The sequence below is a fragment of the Entelurus aequoreus genome, linkage group LG08, assembly GCF_033978785.1.
Source record: "Entelurus aequoreus isolate RoL-2023_Sb linkage group LG08, RoL_Eaeq_v1.1, whole genome shotgun sequence".
Lineage (NCBI taxonomy): Eukaryota > Metazoa > Chordata > Actinopteri > Syngnathiformes > Syngnathidae > Entelurus > Entelurus aequoreus.
Window position 1 is genome coordinate 23,816,856 of NC_084738.1, and position 16,490 is coordinate 23,833,345.

At 39.8% G+C, this 16,490-nt stretch overlaps 1 protein-coding gene across 4 annotated transcripts in view; it reads left to right on the forward strand.

Annotated features, from left to right (window-relative positions):
• bahcc1b (BAH domain and coiled-coil containing 1b) overlaps positions 1-16,490 on the forward strand; it is a 209,877-nt gene that overhangs the window by 47,243 nt on the left and 146,144 nt on the right. For 3 of the 4 annotated variants that reach the window (XM_062056041.1, XM_062056039.1, XM_062056043.1), the window contains exon 3: positions 15,933-16,018. The exons of the other annotated variant lie outside the window; for it this stretch is intronic. Coding sequence is in view for 1 of the 3 variants with exons in the window: in XM_062056043.1 (XP_061912027.1) it covers positions 15,976-16,018 (43 nt within the window). In the remaining 2 variants the exon portion in view is untranslated. The remainder of the gene's footprint in view (positions 1-15,932; positions 16,019-16,490) is intronic. 4 annotated transcript variants of the gene reach the window in all.

Below are 16,490 nucleotides of genomic sequence, written 5' to 3' on the forward strand. Positions count from 1 at the left end.
AAATATGGGGTGTAAAGGGTCATGTATCTGCATTTATGTCATTTCAATGTGGTAACAGCGAGTCATTTAGTCAGATGGTCATTAATGCTAAAATTCATATTTATTTTACATTTTGAACAGACCTTGACTGACCCTTGGGTTTCAATAGGCGTGTCCCCTCTTAATGCTAATATTTTTATTTTTTTTCAAAGTCTATCATCATTTTTCTATGTTGAAATAGGTCACTAAAAGAAGCACACTTTCTTAAAAGTTTGGACATTTCTTGCATGTATTTTCTTATCCTGTAAACCTACTTACTAACACTTCTAATTCTATAAAAAAATTTGGGGTCGTAAAAAGTCTTTAAATCCACAAAATTGGCACCATTTTTTCATTAAATTACATTATTTTTTTTCACTCCATATAGCTTAAAGGATTGTGAATTTCTGCATGTATATCTATTATACTGTAAATGTACCCTTTTCGAAATATTCCTAAGTAATATGATGAGTCCCTTTTTTTCCCATCGAATAAGAAATTCAAATTACTCGTTTGTAGGTGCCATCCTTATTCTGTGTTTATTATTATTGTCATTACACTGATTATTTGTAGGACAGCGTTGGCCATGCATTTTAGTCATTAATTCATTATTTTTTTTACACATAGTCCAAATAGATCTTGACAAAATGTTGGTATTTAAAGCAATTAAATGTGTTTCCTCCCAAATAACTCACGAGTAATTTTACTCTTTTTTTTTTTTTTATTATATCAGAATTGTTAAGATCCGAATAAGTTATTTAAACCCACAAAAGCTTCACCATGTTGTCATAAAACTACAGTGAATTGTTTTTCACTATAACAAGCCCACTACAGCTTAAAGGTTTGGACATTCCTGCATGTATTTTCTTACACTGTAAACTTACAACTCTTCTAACAATGCGAATGAAGTCTTACCGCAATATTTGAATAATTTTGCTTTATAGTGCATCGCAATGAATTCAAACAGCTTGATTCACGTCGCCCTTCTTTTGTCGTCATTATTTACACTGATTATTGGTAGAGCAGGTTTTGCCATTTACTAATTTCATGCTTTCCGCACATATTTTTGACTTTTTAGGCCTTCCTCCCCCATGTCACAGTTGGGCACTTTGACTTAAAACACAACACAAACCTGGTTATTTCAGCAGGAATTTCCTTTAACAAAGGCGCCGACAGACAGACAGTCGCCCCTCCTGGACTAAATTTGGTAAACGGTGCGAGTTTGTGCATAATTTACACCGCGTTTTTGCCTATTATTGCAAATTTGGAGACCCTACCGTGTGAGAACGATGGCCAATTTATCATTCATTGCAGTAAATCGCAGTGGAGACTGCATTTAATTGAGTTTATATTGTATTTCTTAGCTGGGTGCCTTTTTTGCTGGGGTGGGGGAGTTCTCTTCAGGCTGTCCCAGTAGCAGCAGCAGCAGGGGTTGAAGGGAGGTGTGGGGGTGTGAAAGGGGGGAAGAAGGTACCCCACCACCCCTATACCACCACCACAACCTCTTGACAGCTCCGCCTCTTTCTAACTACTAGTGAAAACCTCTCATGTATAATATGTTTGCATATCTCTTAGAAATGTAGACAACAACACGAGGTGCACCTGCTTTTGCAAAGATGTTTGATTTGGAGAGCATTGAATTGTGACTTTCTCTTGCAACAAACCGTTCTACACCCCTGCAGACTACCACAATAAAAAAAACATTATGCTTATTAAAAATGTACTGATGTATCAGTGTGAGTTTGCATGTTTTTGCCCCCCAAAAGTAACTTTTGGATGCAAGACCCCCCCTGAAGAAGATACTAAATGATAATGGTGTGCCATTTTACCATATTCATTTGATTAGCTTCATCTGACTCATGCGTTTAAATAGAAAGAAGAAGAAAACAGCATGAGGAAAAATGAGTATGTCGCATTCATCAAAAGCAAAGTGAGGAAACTGTTGTCGCTATTAGCAGCATGTAATGAAAAAAGGCTCACTCCCAGACTTAATGATGGTCTCTTTATATTCCACTTCAAAGCTTCATCATTTAGTTCATTTGCTTGCTTTAATGGGCTGTGATGTCATTAGGGACACTGGGGATGGACCAAGTGATTGCAGCCAGGTCAGGCAGCTCCACCTGGGCAGACAAAACCTGAAGACTGGGCCCTATACTGCTCCATATATAGTCTGTAGCCTATACATGCATTTGAACCCCCCCCCCCCCCCCCCGCCCCTCTTATTATCTTGTTTCACATTGCACAAAAGTAGATGCTTTGTTTTTGTTTTTCAAAATTTGGTGGGGAAGAGGGCAGTCAAACTGAGCTATATTCTCCTCTGTATATCATGATTCCGCCATCTCATTATAGTCTAACCTACATGCATTTGTGTACGTACACACACACACACACATTATTTTTCTCAAACACATTTTAATACTTTTTTCACAGTACACTTTTTATTTTGCAAAAGTACACATTTTTATTTATTTTTTTATTGTAAAATATGAACGTTTGCTATACTATTTAAAAATAATAGTAAAATTTAAACATGAATGAAATACAAAAACGGCAGAAAAATATATAAAACATTATTGACATAAATGACATAACACATGCAGCACTATTTATATCTCAAATATATATATTTTTTTATTTTCTTTCATAAACGTAACCTTTAAATAAGCATGTAATATTCAAGTCATCCTAGTACAACATGTTTTGTATTAAATGACTAAAATTTACACATATAATAAAACAATCATACAAATGGTTCTATTTTTTAAAGTAAAAAACAAATATTTAATTATTAGTAGTACTATAATAACTATTTTAACGTTAATATTTTTGCGTGATCATACATATTACAGAAGCGATTGAATGTAATTATTATGGCACTGCAATATTATAATTTTAAAATATATATTTACTATCTTTATCTTATTTTTTGTGAATTGCGTCCAAAAAATGACTAGTATAGACGTAATTATCAAAATTATTAAAGTCGTTTTGTGTGGTCACGTATATTTACAGTTTGAATAATGTTGTTCACAAACACACAAGTTGCAGTTTAACGGACTTAACAACGGACCGAACAAACTTTGGTATTTTCAAAATAAACTCCCCGAGTGTCAACCTTACTGCACGCAGAAACACTAAAAACACGCACGTCCACTTTGCTTTCCATCACGGCACATTATACTATTCACCAATCAGTAATGCAGAGCGTGAAATAAACGTCGCACACACCAGGACGCGAAAGTGACATTTTGTCCAAAATCGTATTGCGAAATCTGCGCAAACGCGAATAAAACAATACGGATAATACATGTGCATTTTAATAAGCCGGTCGCGTACTTGCTGTGGAGATGAGTACAACTAAAAGCGTGTTCTTCAAAGTGAGACCACTCTGTGTAATTATGTAAAGTGGGGCTATACTCCTACAACAGGTCTGTCATTTCAGATTTTGGGAAGCTTTTTTTCAATTTAAACGGAGATACAACATCAAACAGAAACAATAGAAAGGAGGAAGAATCCCGCCCTAAAATTAAAAATATTTCATGTAGAAAACGAGATTAAAGTTCATCCGTGGGAGGCTACAATAAACACACACACACACGCGCGCACGGTTAGTTCTCAATCTGCTAAAATTTATTTTTATTTATTTATTAAAATGACTAAATTTATACATTTCAGTAAATTAATTTAATGTACAGTCACAGTAACGCGACGTTAAAGTGCACACACACACGCCCACTCACTGTGACCGTTGATTTTGATTTAACGCCTTGAACGCACCACGTTGCCTATGAAGTGCACATTTGTAAACATAAAAAAAGCCTATTATTTTCATTTAAGTGTATCGGCTACATTTAAAACAACAATTTTATAGCTAATGAAATACATAATTATTATATAGTTACTATCATCATTAAATATGTTTTTTATAAAATAATTGTATTTGTATATTTCTATAAACGCCAGCGGTAGGAAGTAGATGGTTAATGTATTTTTGTTTTACCGCGAATTTACGATCGACGTACACGTACATAATTTGTACTTTTTAGAACGCTGACTAAAATTGCGTAACGTTTTAATATTTAAAACAATCTAAAAATATATATACTATTTAAAAATAAAATAAAAAATGTTTAGTAGTATTTGAGCTTTCTCACCTGTCCAATTAAAAAGTAAAAGAAGACGATCAAGCATGCCTGATTGTTTGTGGGTTTTGCATCCTGTTGTCCTTCCTCGTCCGTCCACATTCTTGTTAGGCACAAAAAGTGTAACATGAGACCGCAGCAAAAATAAATCTCCTGACGCAGAAAAGAAGAGGAGGAAAAAAAAAAGGCGTTTGAAAATGGCGCTCTGCAGTAGATGGGGCGTGTCATTCGTGTGCGTGTGTGTGTGTGTGTGTGTGTGTGTGTCCGCTGCAATATGGCGCGGCATGCAGCGTCCTCCCACCACGTACAATTCGTGCACGCTAAAAAACTGTCCCGTCGGATTTCGCCACACGTTGTTGTCGTAAAACGCAGTAAATGAGACAAGAACGCTGCCATTTTCACACCGGAGTATAAGACGCTTTTCTCTGTTGCTTCTCCCAGGCGTTCCCATCCCCCATCCGGGTGTTTTCTTCCACAACTGCTGCCTCTTCTTCTTCTTTTTCTTCCCTTCTTCCTTCACTTGCGCCCTTCTTTGTCCCCCCCCCACCCCCCTCGCAGCTTCCGTTCAATAGCTCCTCTTCTCTGCACGCCGCATCGTCCCTTTTTTTTGCGGCACGCAGCCCGTGTGACCGCACCGCATCGTCCGCAGGCAGCTGTGGGGGCTTCCGTGGGAGAGCCGTGGACAGGGGATCGCTCTCTCTTTCTCTCCCGCCACGGAGGAGAGAAGAAGGTTGGGGGAGGAGGGAGCGGAAGGAGGGGGAAGCCCCAGTGTGTGTGTGTGTGTGTGTGTGTGTGTGTGTGTGTGTGTGCGCGCGCGTGTGTGTGTGTGTGTGCATGCATTATAGTGGTTGCTAGGAAATCTGTGTGTGTGAGAGAGAGAGAGAAAGAAAGGATCTACATGCTGGATGAGAAGGCAGCTGCAGTATAACAAGACATTTCCATCTTGCTTCAAATATAGATTATGGGCGTGCACTATACAATATACAGGGTGTGTGTGTTGTCTGCATGCACACATTATAATCCTTCACGCTGAAGAGATTGTGTCAGTCACTGGTGGTATTTTCAGATAAATCCTTGCACAACAGTCAGTCCTCACCTATGTAAACGCACCCCCGAGGGCAACAGATTTATCAGCTTCACCCCCACACTCACGTAAACACACAGCATACACACACCCCAACCAACCCCCCGCAAAAAAACCCTTCCCCTCAGCAGCAGGCGTGGAGATTGATGGCCCACCTCCCCTTTGTTTGCATGCAAATGGACTTTAACCCCACATTTAATGGATAACTTCAGAATGGCCTAAAAATAATAATGATAATAATGATCAAATATAATGATGCACAAGCACTTTCACCTTCAGCCATGACAGTAATATCTAATTAGCAAGTCCATCAAGGGAGAGAAAAGCCACATTCATTACCAAATTTGTGAGAAGACGGTGGAACCCTTCCATTTAGTTCAGATTTCAGAACAATCCTTTACCATAAGAAGTAATGGAACTAGAATAACTAAGGCCCCTTCTAAACTAAGCCGGCTAAGGTTATCAAGGGTAAATCCCACCCAACCTTATCCTTGTCCACACACACACAATGGTCGTTTAAGACCCCCTCGCCCCCTCCGTCCGCCGGCGCAACGTGATCTAGTACGCATGCGCGGAAAATGCGCACGTCATAGTCACCTCCAGTGTTGCTTTGTGTGCAAGTTATTAAATTAAATTAAATTTATCTGAACAATATCCAGTGTTGTGGTATTTAAATTAACTGGAATCCAGTGTGCTGTAGGGCCCTATTGTAGTGAATCACACCTGAGCCATCATAAATTCATCAAATCTTTAATGGACATGTGAAAGTAAACAATGTGATAAATAACATTGTACAACAATTAATCTAGGGATCTAGATATCTGGTCAGGACACGCCTCCCTCTTTTGCCTTCACCTGCATTGTCCATTAATTTTTGGTGACTTTACATACCCTGGACCTTGACGTTGAGTCCGCGACATACATGGCGGACAATAACTGATACAGTCTGCTTTGCCAGTCCAAATGCATTCGATGTTTTCCGTAGTATTCACTTGTCGGCCAGGTAACACAAAGCACATGCTACCTTTTTTATCACATCCACGGGAGCCCGCATTGTCGTTGACTCTCCTTCGACAAATGGACTAAGTTTTTCGGTAAGTAGAATCACAGCTGACGCCGGACATTCAAAAGTTCTCTTGCCGTCTGAGAAGTGTTGTATCCGAAATAGCTGCAATCGCGAGTTTCCTTGTCTTAAGGTATTAATTTGTGATTTCCACAAGCGCCTGTACATTTAGAAGAATGAGAAACACGGGCATGTCTGGATGACTCGCCTCCATCTTTCCAGTTGTTAGCTCCTTGTTGTGAAGCTGGATGTGGCGCGTTTTTTCTCACGTCACTTTTATGTGTGGGGCGCGGTCTTTCTGACTTCACTTCCTCTCCGAACTCAGTTTGTAAACAACCAATCAGTCCATACAAAGCTAAGAGTCGGAGATTCAAGAAATCAAACGCTGATTAAGAAGTGGAAAATGCGGGATTCCCTCATTTTCTACTTCTTAATCAGCGTTTGAACACTGCTGATTGGCATTCTCAATTCCTTGGATAGCTTTTTTTTTTACCACTTTTTTGTTTTATGCAGTTCAATTACCTTTTCTCGCAGATCCTTTGACAGTTATTTTGCCTTCCCCATGACTCAGAATCCAGAAACATATGTGCAGCACTGGATGAAAGATGCAATGGTCTGTAAGAAGCCCAGAAACTCACTGACCTTTTATACACACATTAATTACAAACAAACAGGTCACAGGTGAGGATTGGAACCTTGATTAGCCATTCAAACCTGTTTGTGTCAACTTTTGTGCATGTTATCAGATCAAAGTCACTGGGGTATGTAAACTTTTGATCAGGGTCATTTGGGTACTTTCTTTTGTCATTTTGATTTATAAAGAGTAAACACAGTTGTTTGCCAATAAATAGCTTCACACAACCATCAAGCATGAGTGAAAGAAAGGTTTTTGTGTTATCATTCATATTCTCTGAAGAATGGCCAAGAAATCATAAATTCTCCCAGAGTATGTAAATTTATGAGCACAACTGTACGTCATTGACATTCGTTTTTCTTTTGGAATCGAAAAACAATTTTACATAAAAATCAATTTCTCCCGTAATTTGGTTTGATAATAAAAAACAAAAACCGGAAAACGGATCGTTGTCCACTATCTCTTATCCAAATGTATTAAAGTGTTTGAAAATTGAAAAAATGAATTAAAACAACGAGTGCAAAACTATTTTCTGGATTGCACATGTGCAGTGTTTCTTTTCAGTATCCTGGTCTCTGAGTGACCCGGAACACCAGATGAAGAAGACTAAGAATAGTGTCAGTGTCGTCAACAAGTTTGTCTCAGTCAAGAGTTCCTTTCAATTTGTTTAATGTCCAGGGACACCGGAAGTGACACATTTTATTGGTTCTTTATCGCCGCTCTTCTTCTTCTGTTGTTCCGGGTCACTCACAGACGAGGATACTGAAAAGAGACATTGAGCATGTGTATTCGATCCATCTGTCCAAGCATTGAATGGGGAATAGAGAAAATAGTTATCCATCCATCCATCCATTTTCTACCGCTTGTCCCTTTTGGGGTCACGGGGGGTGCTGGAGCCTATCTCAGCTGCATTCGGGCGGAAGGCGGGGTACACCCTGGACAAATCGCCACCTCATCGCAGGGCCAACACAGATAGACAGACAACATTCACACTCAAATTCACACACTAGAGCCAATTTAGTGTTGCCAATCATCCTATCCCCAGGTGCATGTCTTTGAGAAAATAGTTACATTATTAATAAATATGGATAATGGATAACGATCCGTTTTTGTTTTTTTATTATCAAACCAAAAAAACGGGGAATGTGGATTTTTCAGAATTTTTTTTTTTCTATTCCAAACGAAAAACGGATGGCCGCAACATACACAGACCACGCATCCTCCTCTGTTGTCTTTTCTAATACAAATTACCATATAGTTCTAACTTAAATCTGTCAGTAAATGAACTCTGGTTGTTCAGACTGCAGTCACAACGGATAAATATCAGAATCAGAATCAGAATAGTTTTATTGCCATTGTTTGAGAACGGGTTCACAAACTAGGAATTTTTCTTGGTGCAAACGTGCGACATAAAACACATATAACACATATTTGGTATAAAAAGAGCTGTGACTGAGCTATCAGATAGACTTAGAAGGGATTCAAGGAATTCAAGGAGCTGCTGTTAGGAGTTATTGTTCATTTGCCTGATGGCCGAGGGGAAAAAACTGTTCAGGTGGCGGGAGGTGTGGGTCTGGATGGAGCGTAGTCTCCTGCCTGAGGGGAGAGGGGAGAATAGTGTGTGTCCAGGGTGAGAAGAGTCAGCTGTGATCCGACCCACACGCCTCCTGGTCCTGGAGGAGAACAAGTCCTGGAGGGATGGGAGCTTGCAGCCAATCACCTTCTCAGCAGCACGTACGATGCGCTGCAGTCTATTTTTATCCTGGACTGTGGCGCCGGGGAACCACACTGTGATGGAGGAGGTCAGGATGGACTCTATGATGGCTGAGTAAAACTGCACCAGCATCTCGGTCGGCACCTTAAGTTTCCTCAGCTGCCGCAGAAAGTACATCCTCTGCTGGGCCTTCTTGATGAGGGAGCTGATGGTCAGCTCCCACTTGAGGTCCTGGGTGATGGTGGTGCCCAAGAAACGGAAAGAATCCACAATGGGGACGGGGGTGGGAGAGTCAATCAGGGTGAGGGGGGATGGTGGGGCTGTGACTTTCCTGAAGTCCATGATCATCTCCACTGTTTTCTGGGCGTTCAGCTCCAGGTTGTTGAGGCTGCACCAGGACGTCAGCCGGTCTACCTCTCTCCTGTAGGCGGACTCATCGCCATTTGAGATGAGCCCGATGAGGATGGTGTCATCCGCAAACTTGAGCAGTTTTACGGATTGGTGACTGGAGGTGCAGCAGTTTGTATACAGGGAGAAGAGCCAGGGGGAGAGTACACAGCCCTGAGGAGTACCAGTGTTTGTGGTTCGACTGTCCGAGACAATCTTCCCCAGCCTTACGTGCTGTCTTCGGTCTGTCAGGAAGTCATTAATCCAACTGCAGAGGGAGTCGGGCACGCTGAGCTGGTAGAGATCGGATGTGTATTGGAAAGAGACTTGGGTTTTATTTGGAAAAAAAAATCTCGATGTACTTTTCACATTGACTTGAAAAAATCAGATACATATGTCACATACAGGCAAAAAAATCTGAGTTGCCCTGCAGTGTGAACATACCCCATATTAAACAGTTAAGTGCTTTTGTAATACTGTGAAGGAACACAATATTGTGTGTGTCTGTAGCTTTAAAAAGGAACTGCACTTTTTTTGGAATTATGCCTATCGTTCATAATCATTATGACAGACAAGAAGACAGACGTATTTTTTTAAATGCATTCTAACTCGTAAATAAATGCAAATAAAAGTCCACCTACAATGTCGTCCATGGGAGGTCCTCTATTCCGCCCATAAAGCCATTTAAATAACCATCCAAAAAGTGCCAACAATACTTCATTTACATTTCATGACCTGAATTTTAACCAAGTATTAGTGATATTGTTGTTATTAGTGATAATGCAGACAAACTATTTTTGGAGGTGGCGCATCGTCACAGAGAGCTAACTAGCTTGTTGCTACTATATTGACGTCATGAGCTGGTGGGCACCCTCGCGTGTCATTCCTTCTCATCTCATGCCTTAGCGCCTGCTCTGATGTCTACCAAAGAGAAATACTCACGGGTTTTACTTGTTTTACACAGGACTGTTTTGACAAAATGGACCACTATGAAGTTGGATTAGCTGCTAAACTCAAATGAAAAATTGACAGCACTGTTAAGCTATTACTGCTTGGTTTGAGAAAACATAAAAGAAGGTAGGATAAAGTATAACTTACATCTAAGTGTGGGATGCGTACAATAACACCGTGTGACATGCAGTGACATAAATGCTGGTAAAAGCAGCTTTTTTATGCATCTCTTTATCGATTTGGTAGCAGGTTGGTGTAGCTAATGTTGTGACCGGTGAATCCATATACTGGCCATGAAGTTTATTTTTAACCGTTTCTGGAAAAAAATATAGTGATGATGTTCGTCTTCAAGATATGTGTTTAACAGTGTACATTTTCAAAAGACAGATTGTGATACTTTTGAAGAGGGTGGGGTGTGGATGGGTTCATATACAATCTAATGGAAAACATCTCCACAAACCAACCCTTTGCACACATACGCATAAACTGGGTTACAAATGTGACTGTGGAGCAAAATCTAGGCAAAATTTACGGCAAAGGATATTCAATACATATTATCTACACCACAAGGAAGTGTTTCAAATGTAGATCGTAGGTCCCTGTTTAACTGTGCAATTTAACATTCGAGTGTAACTACTGCAATAGAAATACTTTAGAACAGGGGTGTCAAACTTGATTCTATTGAGGACCAAATCGCAGTCAGAGGGCCGTTTGTAACAGTAAATATATATTAAAATATATTTGCCTTGGGGCAGCACGGTGGAACAAGGGTTAGTGCGTGTGCCTCACAATAAGATGGTCCCGGGTTCGATCCCCGGGCTCGGGATCTTTCTGTGTGGAGTTTGCATGTTCTCCCCGTGACTGCGTGGGTTCCCCCCGGGTACTCCGGCTTCCTCTCACCTCCAAAGAAATTTACCTGGGAATAAGTTAATTGGCAACCCTAACTTGGCCCTAGTGTGTGAATGTGAGTGAGAATGTTGTCTGTCTATCTGTGTTGGCCCTGCGATGAGGTGGCGACTTGTCCAGGGTGTACCCCACTTTTCGCCTGAATGCAGCTGGGATAGACTCTAGCACCCCCGTGACCCGAGAGGGACAAGCGGTAGAAAATGGATGGATGGATGGATGGATATTTGCCTTACACAATAGCCTTTTCATTTGATTATTAGATTTTTACATACAAATGGATATATAACTTGCTTTGAAATCATAAGTCAAAGTGACTATCATATATTTAAGTATTCATATTTATTCTTACAGAAAAATGTTTGGAATATAAGATTGTATAATAATTGTTGCATTATCAGATTGTAATAAAGTTTAAAATATTTGCAATTGCATGCAGTACATGGAATTTTTCTGTCCAAATTGAAAGAACGAATACATTCAGTAAGAAAGATGACATGCTTTATTGATTAGATAATCCATCGATCAAATAAGCTTTGTTTCCAGCTGGACTGGCTGGATGCTTACGGTACTATTTTAAATGTGAGTCTCGCAAAAAAAATCCCTGGAAAAAGAAAACTACATTAACCTTTTGCCGATGTCACATGTAAACCTATATGTCTTGGTGGCCTATTTTGGTTGAATTCCACATACATATTGCGATCATTGTGAGTACTGGTATATAGGCCTTTGTCTGTTTTGTAGTTTTGTCTGTAATTAGTGTTCTTTAAACCCACTTAGCAGGCCCAGAAATAGCAAAAAATCCCACTAACATTATAGTCACAGCATTTATAGTGCAGGCATATCACATTGTTGTAATTCTATTTTCATTTTATGTGCACACGTTTGAACTTTAGCTCCTTGTTGGATCCTGTGCCAAGTGCCGGGCGAGGATGATGACTGGTGCTCAGGGTTGAACATGAAGCAGGGTGTAGGAACAGCGATATAGATATGATCCCCCCCATTAGCTGCGGCGCCAAGCTGCTCCAAGACATTACCACAGCAGTAAAATTTTATTTTAGTAGGCCCGCTCTCTCAGGTTGATCAAGAGGCGAAAAAAGAATAGGAGTTGCTTCAAGGCAGACGTCTGCGTGATAAAGTTCCAGTATTTTCGTGCACCCTTCATCGATGTGTGCCTTTGAGCACATGCAACGAATCCCACAACTCCCCTTCTTCCAGTTGCCTCAACGTCAGAAGAGCAGGCAAACTATATGTGAAAATTCAATTAGGGAAAAGCAACTTGTTGCTTGAGATGACGAGAGTTGGCTGAGGGAATCATTTTATACAAGATGGATATAATAATGTGTCTGCTTCATGGAAAAATCCCAGACAACACGTCACATAGAAACAGCAGTCATTAAAGGCACGTTTGTGTGTGTATAATAGAAACTGTTGCAGTGTGTGTTTGAAAATTGTGGCTGGTAAATGTATTTTTAATCTGCAGTGGAACTTGCTGATATTGACAACACACCCTGTTTTTCCTATTGCTAGAAAGTGCCCCAATTAAGTCAGCATCGATGTAGAAAAACAAGGGGCACTTCCTGTTCAGTGCAAAATAAGCTTCAAAACAAAGCTAGGCTGTATTAACATTGATTCTACATCCGTTGACAGTTAGTTTCATTAGTAAAATCAATCAATCAATCAATCAATGTTTATTTATATAGCCTTAAATCACAAGTGTCTCAAAGGGCTGCACAAGCCACAACAACATCCTCAGTTCAGATCCCACATCAGGGCAAGGAAAAACTCAACCCAATGGGATGACAATGAGAAACCTTGGAGAGGACCGCAGATGTGGTTGACCCCCCCCCCCCCTACTTTAGGGTAGACCGGTGCAATGGACGTCGAGTGGGTCTAGCATAATATTGTGAAAGTCCAGTCCATAGTGGATCTAACATAATAGTGAGAGTTCAGTCCATAGTGGGGCCAGCAGGAGACCATCCCAAGCGGAGACAGGTCAGCAGCGCAGAGATGTCCCCAACCGATGCACAGGCGAGCGGTTCACCCCGGGTCCCGACTCTGGACAGCCACCACTTCATCCATGGCCACCGGACCTGTGCCCCCCCCCCTCCACAAGGGAGAGGGGGGCAGAGCAGAAAAGAAAAGAAACGGCAGATCAACTGGTTTAAAAAGGGGGTCTATTTAAAGGCTAGAGTATACAAATGACTTTTAAGATGAGACTTAAATGCTTCTACTGAGGTAGCATCTCTAACTGTTACCGGGAGGGCATTCCATAGTATTGGAACCCGAATAGAAATTGCTCTAAAGCCTGCAGACTTTTTTTGGGCTCTGGGAATCACGAATAAGCCGGAGTTCTTTGAACGCAGATTTCTTGCCGGGACATATGGTACAATACAATCGGCAAGATAGAATGGAGCTAGACCGTTGAGTATTTTATACGTAAGTACTAAAACCTTAAAGTCACATCTTAAGTGCACAGGATGCCAGTGCAGGTGAGCCAATATGGGCGTAATATGATCAAACTTTCTTGTTCATGTCAAAAGTCTAGCAGCCGCATTTTGTACCAACTGTAATCTTTTAATGCTAGACATAGGGAGACCCGAAAATAATACGTTACAGTAATCGAGACGAGACGTTACGAATGCATGAATAATGATCTCAGCATGGAACAAATTTTAGCGATATTACGGAGATGAAAGAACGCCGTTTTAGTAACAGTCTTAATGTGTGACTCAAACGAGAGAGTTAGGTCGAAGATAATATCCAGATTCTTTACCGAGTATGTTGCAAAAGGTCAAAGACCAAATCTTACAAGACCTAAAATGATTGTTTTCCTAAAGAAAATAATGCAAATAAATATTTTTTTCCAGAACCCCCAAAATATGAACACAAAACACATTTTGAAGTATACAATTATTGTTTTACATGCAGAAGGCCATGTGCAATACATTTACATGACAAATGAAATGGATAAATTAACATATAAAGGAGCCATATTATGATTACTTATGGTCTACATAACATGAATGGTGATTCTTTGGTCAAATTTTTGCATATATTATGTTTTACAGACCATCTTCAAGTCACTTTCTGGCCGTTTCTTGAGCATGCAACGTTTTGTGGCGAGTCTTATTTACCTGCCTCCACTTCGTCAGCGTCTTCTCTCTGCCATCTTTGTTGTAGTTCTTAACACTTCCATAGTGAGTCTACTGACAGATTAGGTTAGACCTATACGCTACTTTGTATTAGAAATGTCAACAGCGGATAATGCACGTGCATGTACGAGCCAGTCTGCCCCACAACTGGAGAGTAGCAAAAAAGAAGGAGCTTATTGACTACAGCGTCGTACTACAGGGGAGGACCCGCGCGTATCACTTTGGGAAAATTTCTTCCGTATATGGATAATCCGCTGACGTCATACCTTGGAAAAACGTCACCTATAGGGCAAATTCAAAATGGCTTGTTTGGCGGAAGTGAGAAGGCAAGATTGTTTTATAAATATTTCTGCAATGCGACCACAATTTAATTTCAAATTTTAGGGACTTATACAGATCCCAAATACACAACAGCAGGTACCAATAGGTAAGAAAAGTTGGCTCTGCATACTAGGGCCCCTATAACATCACCTTTATCTTTTTTTAGGAATTTTGTTGGCAAAGACGGCGATGAGTAGAGGGAGGAGACCAGGCTAAACTGGGATCATAAGCAGACTTTTATTTGGAGCTCTCCATTAAATAAATGTCACACTTGTTTTTATTTATATAAGGCGATCTTGATACTTTTTTAATCAAACTTGAATTTGATTTGATGCATTTTTTTTACTAAGTCAAATTCATAGTAAAGAAATTGTTCACTAATTCATTTTGGAAAATAAATAAATAAAATTAAAACATCAATTGATAAACCTCCCTAAATCAACTATGATCGAGACACTTTATTAAAGTGCTGGCAGACGCAACTTTCTTTGGTCCCATTGTGTTTTTTTTGCAGTACTATTTAATTATTTAAAAAAAACAACAACCCCAGAAAAGCACTATTTTTAAATAGTAAATAATCCTTTAAAAAAATCCTAAATATAGACGGTGATCCGGATCATTCCCCAAAATCTTATCACTTGGTCCTTATCCCATTTCTGACATTTCCTTTCCCTAATCATAATCCGCCATAACTTTTTGAGCTATGCTACTAACTGACTGATATACTAACTAACATACTAATTCACTTACTGAATAACTAACCCAAAGAATAACGTAGTCTAATAGGTCATTTATGCAGCAAATGTTGTAGGGAGTATTTTAACGTCTTTGTTGAGGTAGATTAATAAAATCACCAAGATGATCAACAGCACTGATTGATGAGTGACAATCTGTCTTGTCTCGTCATGCTCTTTGTGCTTCTTGGTATTAGCATGATGAATTTAACTTGTGAGCAGGTATCTCCCACTTGCACAATCGACAGGACGCCCTTGAGACCTTTTCCACCTGAGGCCTGATCCAGTCCTTTAGTGATTACACATGTTAATTGTTTGACGGCACTGAGTTACTAGATCAAGTAAAAAAAAAAAATGGACACAATTTCTCCACATTGTAGCCTTGGAGGAGGTCTTTTGCTGTTTAACTGTTTTCTAATGTGGTTCGGCAGAATATTTGCACATGAACATCTAATGCTTTGAACTCTCTTGTCAACTCTGAGGCATTTCTCACCGCTTGCATCGTCACATTCACTGTCCCACGATCAGCAGAAGTGGTGCACACACACAAGTGAGAGAAAACACAATGCTCTTTTTGAAATAAAATACAATACCTAAAAATCCCTAATGTTGATTGAGTCCTGCACGGTTGCAGTTACAGGAATCATCTGTAGAAATTGCCATGCATGATGACCACACTCGCGCTCTGCGATCAGTCGTTTTTACCGCCTCTTTACTAATAATAATCATAACAGAAATAAACAGTTTAGTTAATAAACACATACAGTACTTTTACACATGTAGCAATGTAAATTGTAATTCTTTATTCAACTTTTCTTTTGTCCAGGGAACTTTGGTGTTGACATGCAGACCTAAATCTTTCTACCCACATGCAGACATGTTTTCCTACCTTGGTGGAGGTCTGCAATCGGAGTGAGTGCCTTTCCAGTAATGGATTTTCTAAGCATTAACTGAGAATAATTGTCTTTGTAAGGGCATATCTTTTTATAAATTGTTATAATTGTGTCTAATAAGTTATCATGAGGGGAAAAAATGGGTTTTATTTGTAGTCTAGAGCAGTTATTCCCAACCACTCTGCTTTGGCATAATAATGAGCGATGAGAGATTATTAGGTGTGCCGCGGGAAATGACCCGATTTTACTTAATTTTACTTAAAACTCAGTTTTAATTGGGGGCCGCTGGAGGTAGAGTCAGGGTGAGGCTGGGCTGCACAAATATTTAATTTAGGTTCATGTTTTTACAGTGTGACTAAATTTGTTACTGACCAACAGCTATAGTGAACCTGAGACATGGTGGGCTTTAAAGAGGCACTGCACTGTTTTTGGAATCTTGCCTATCGTTCACAATCATTATGAGAGACAAGAACACACATCTTTTTCTTATT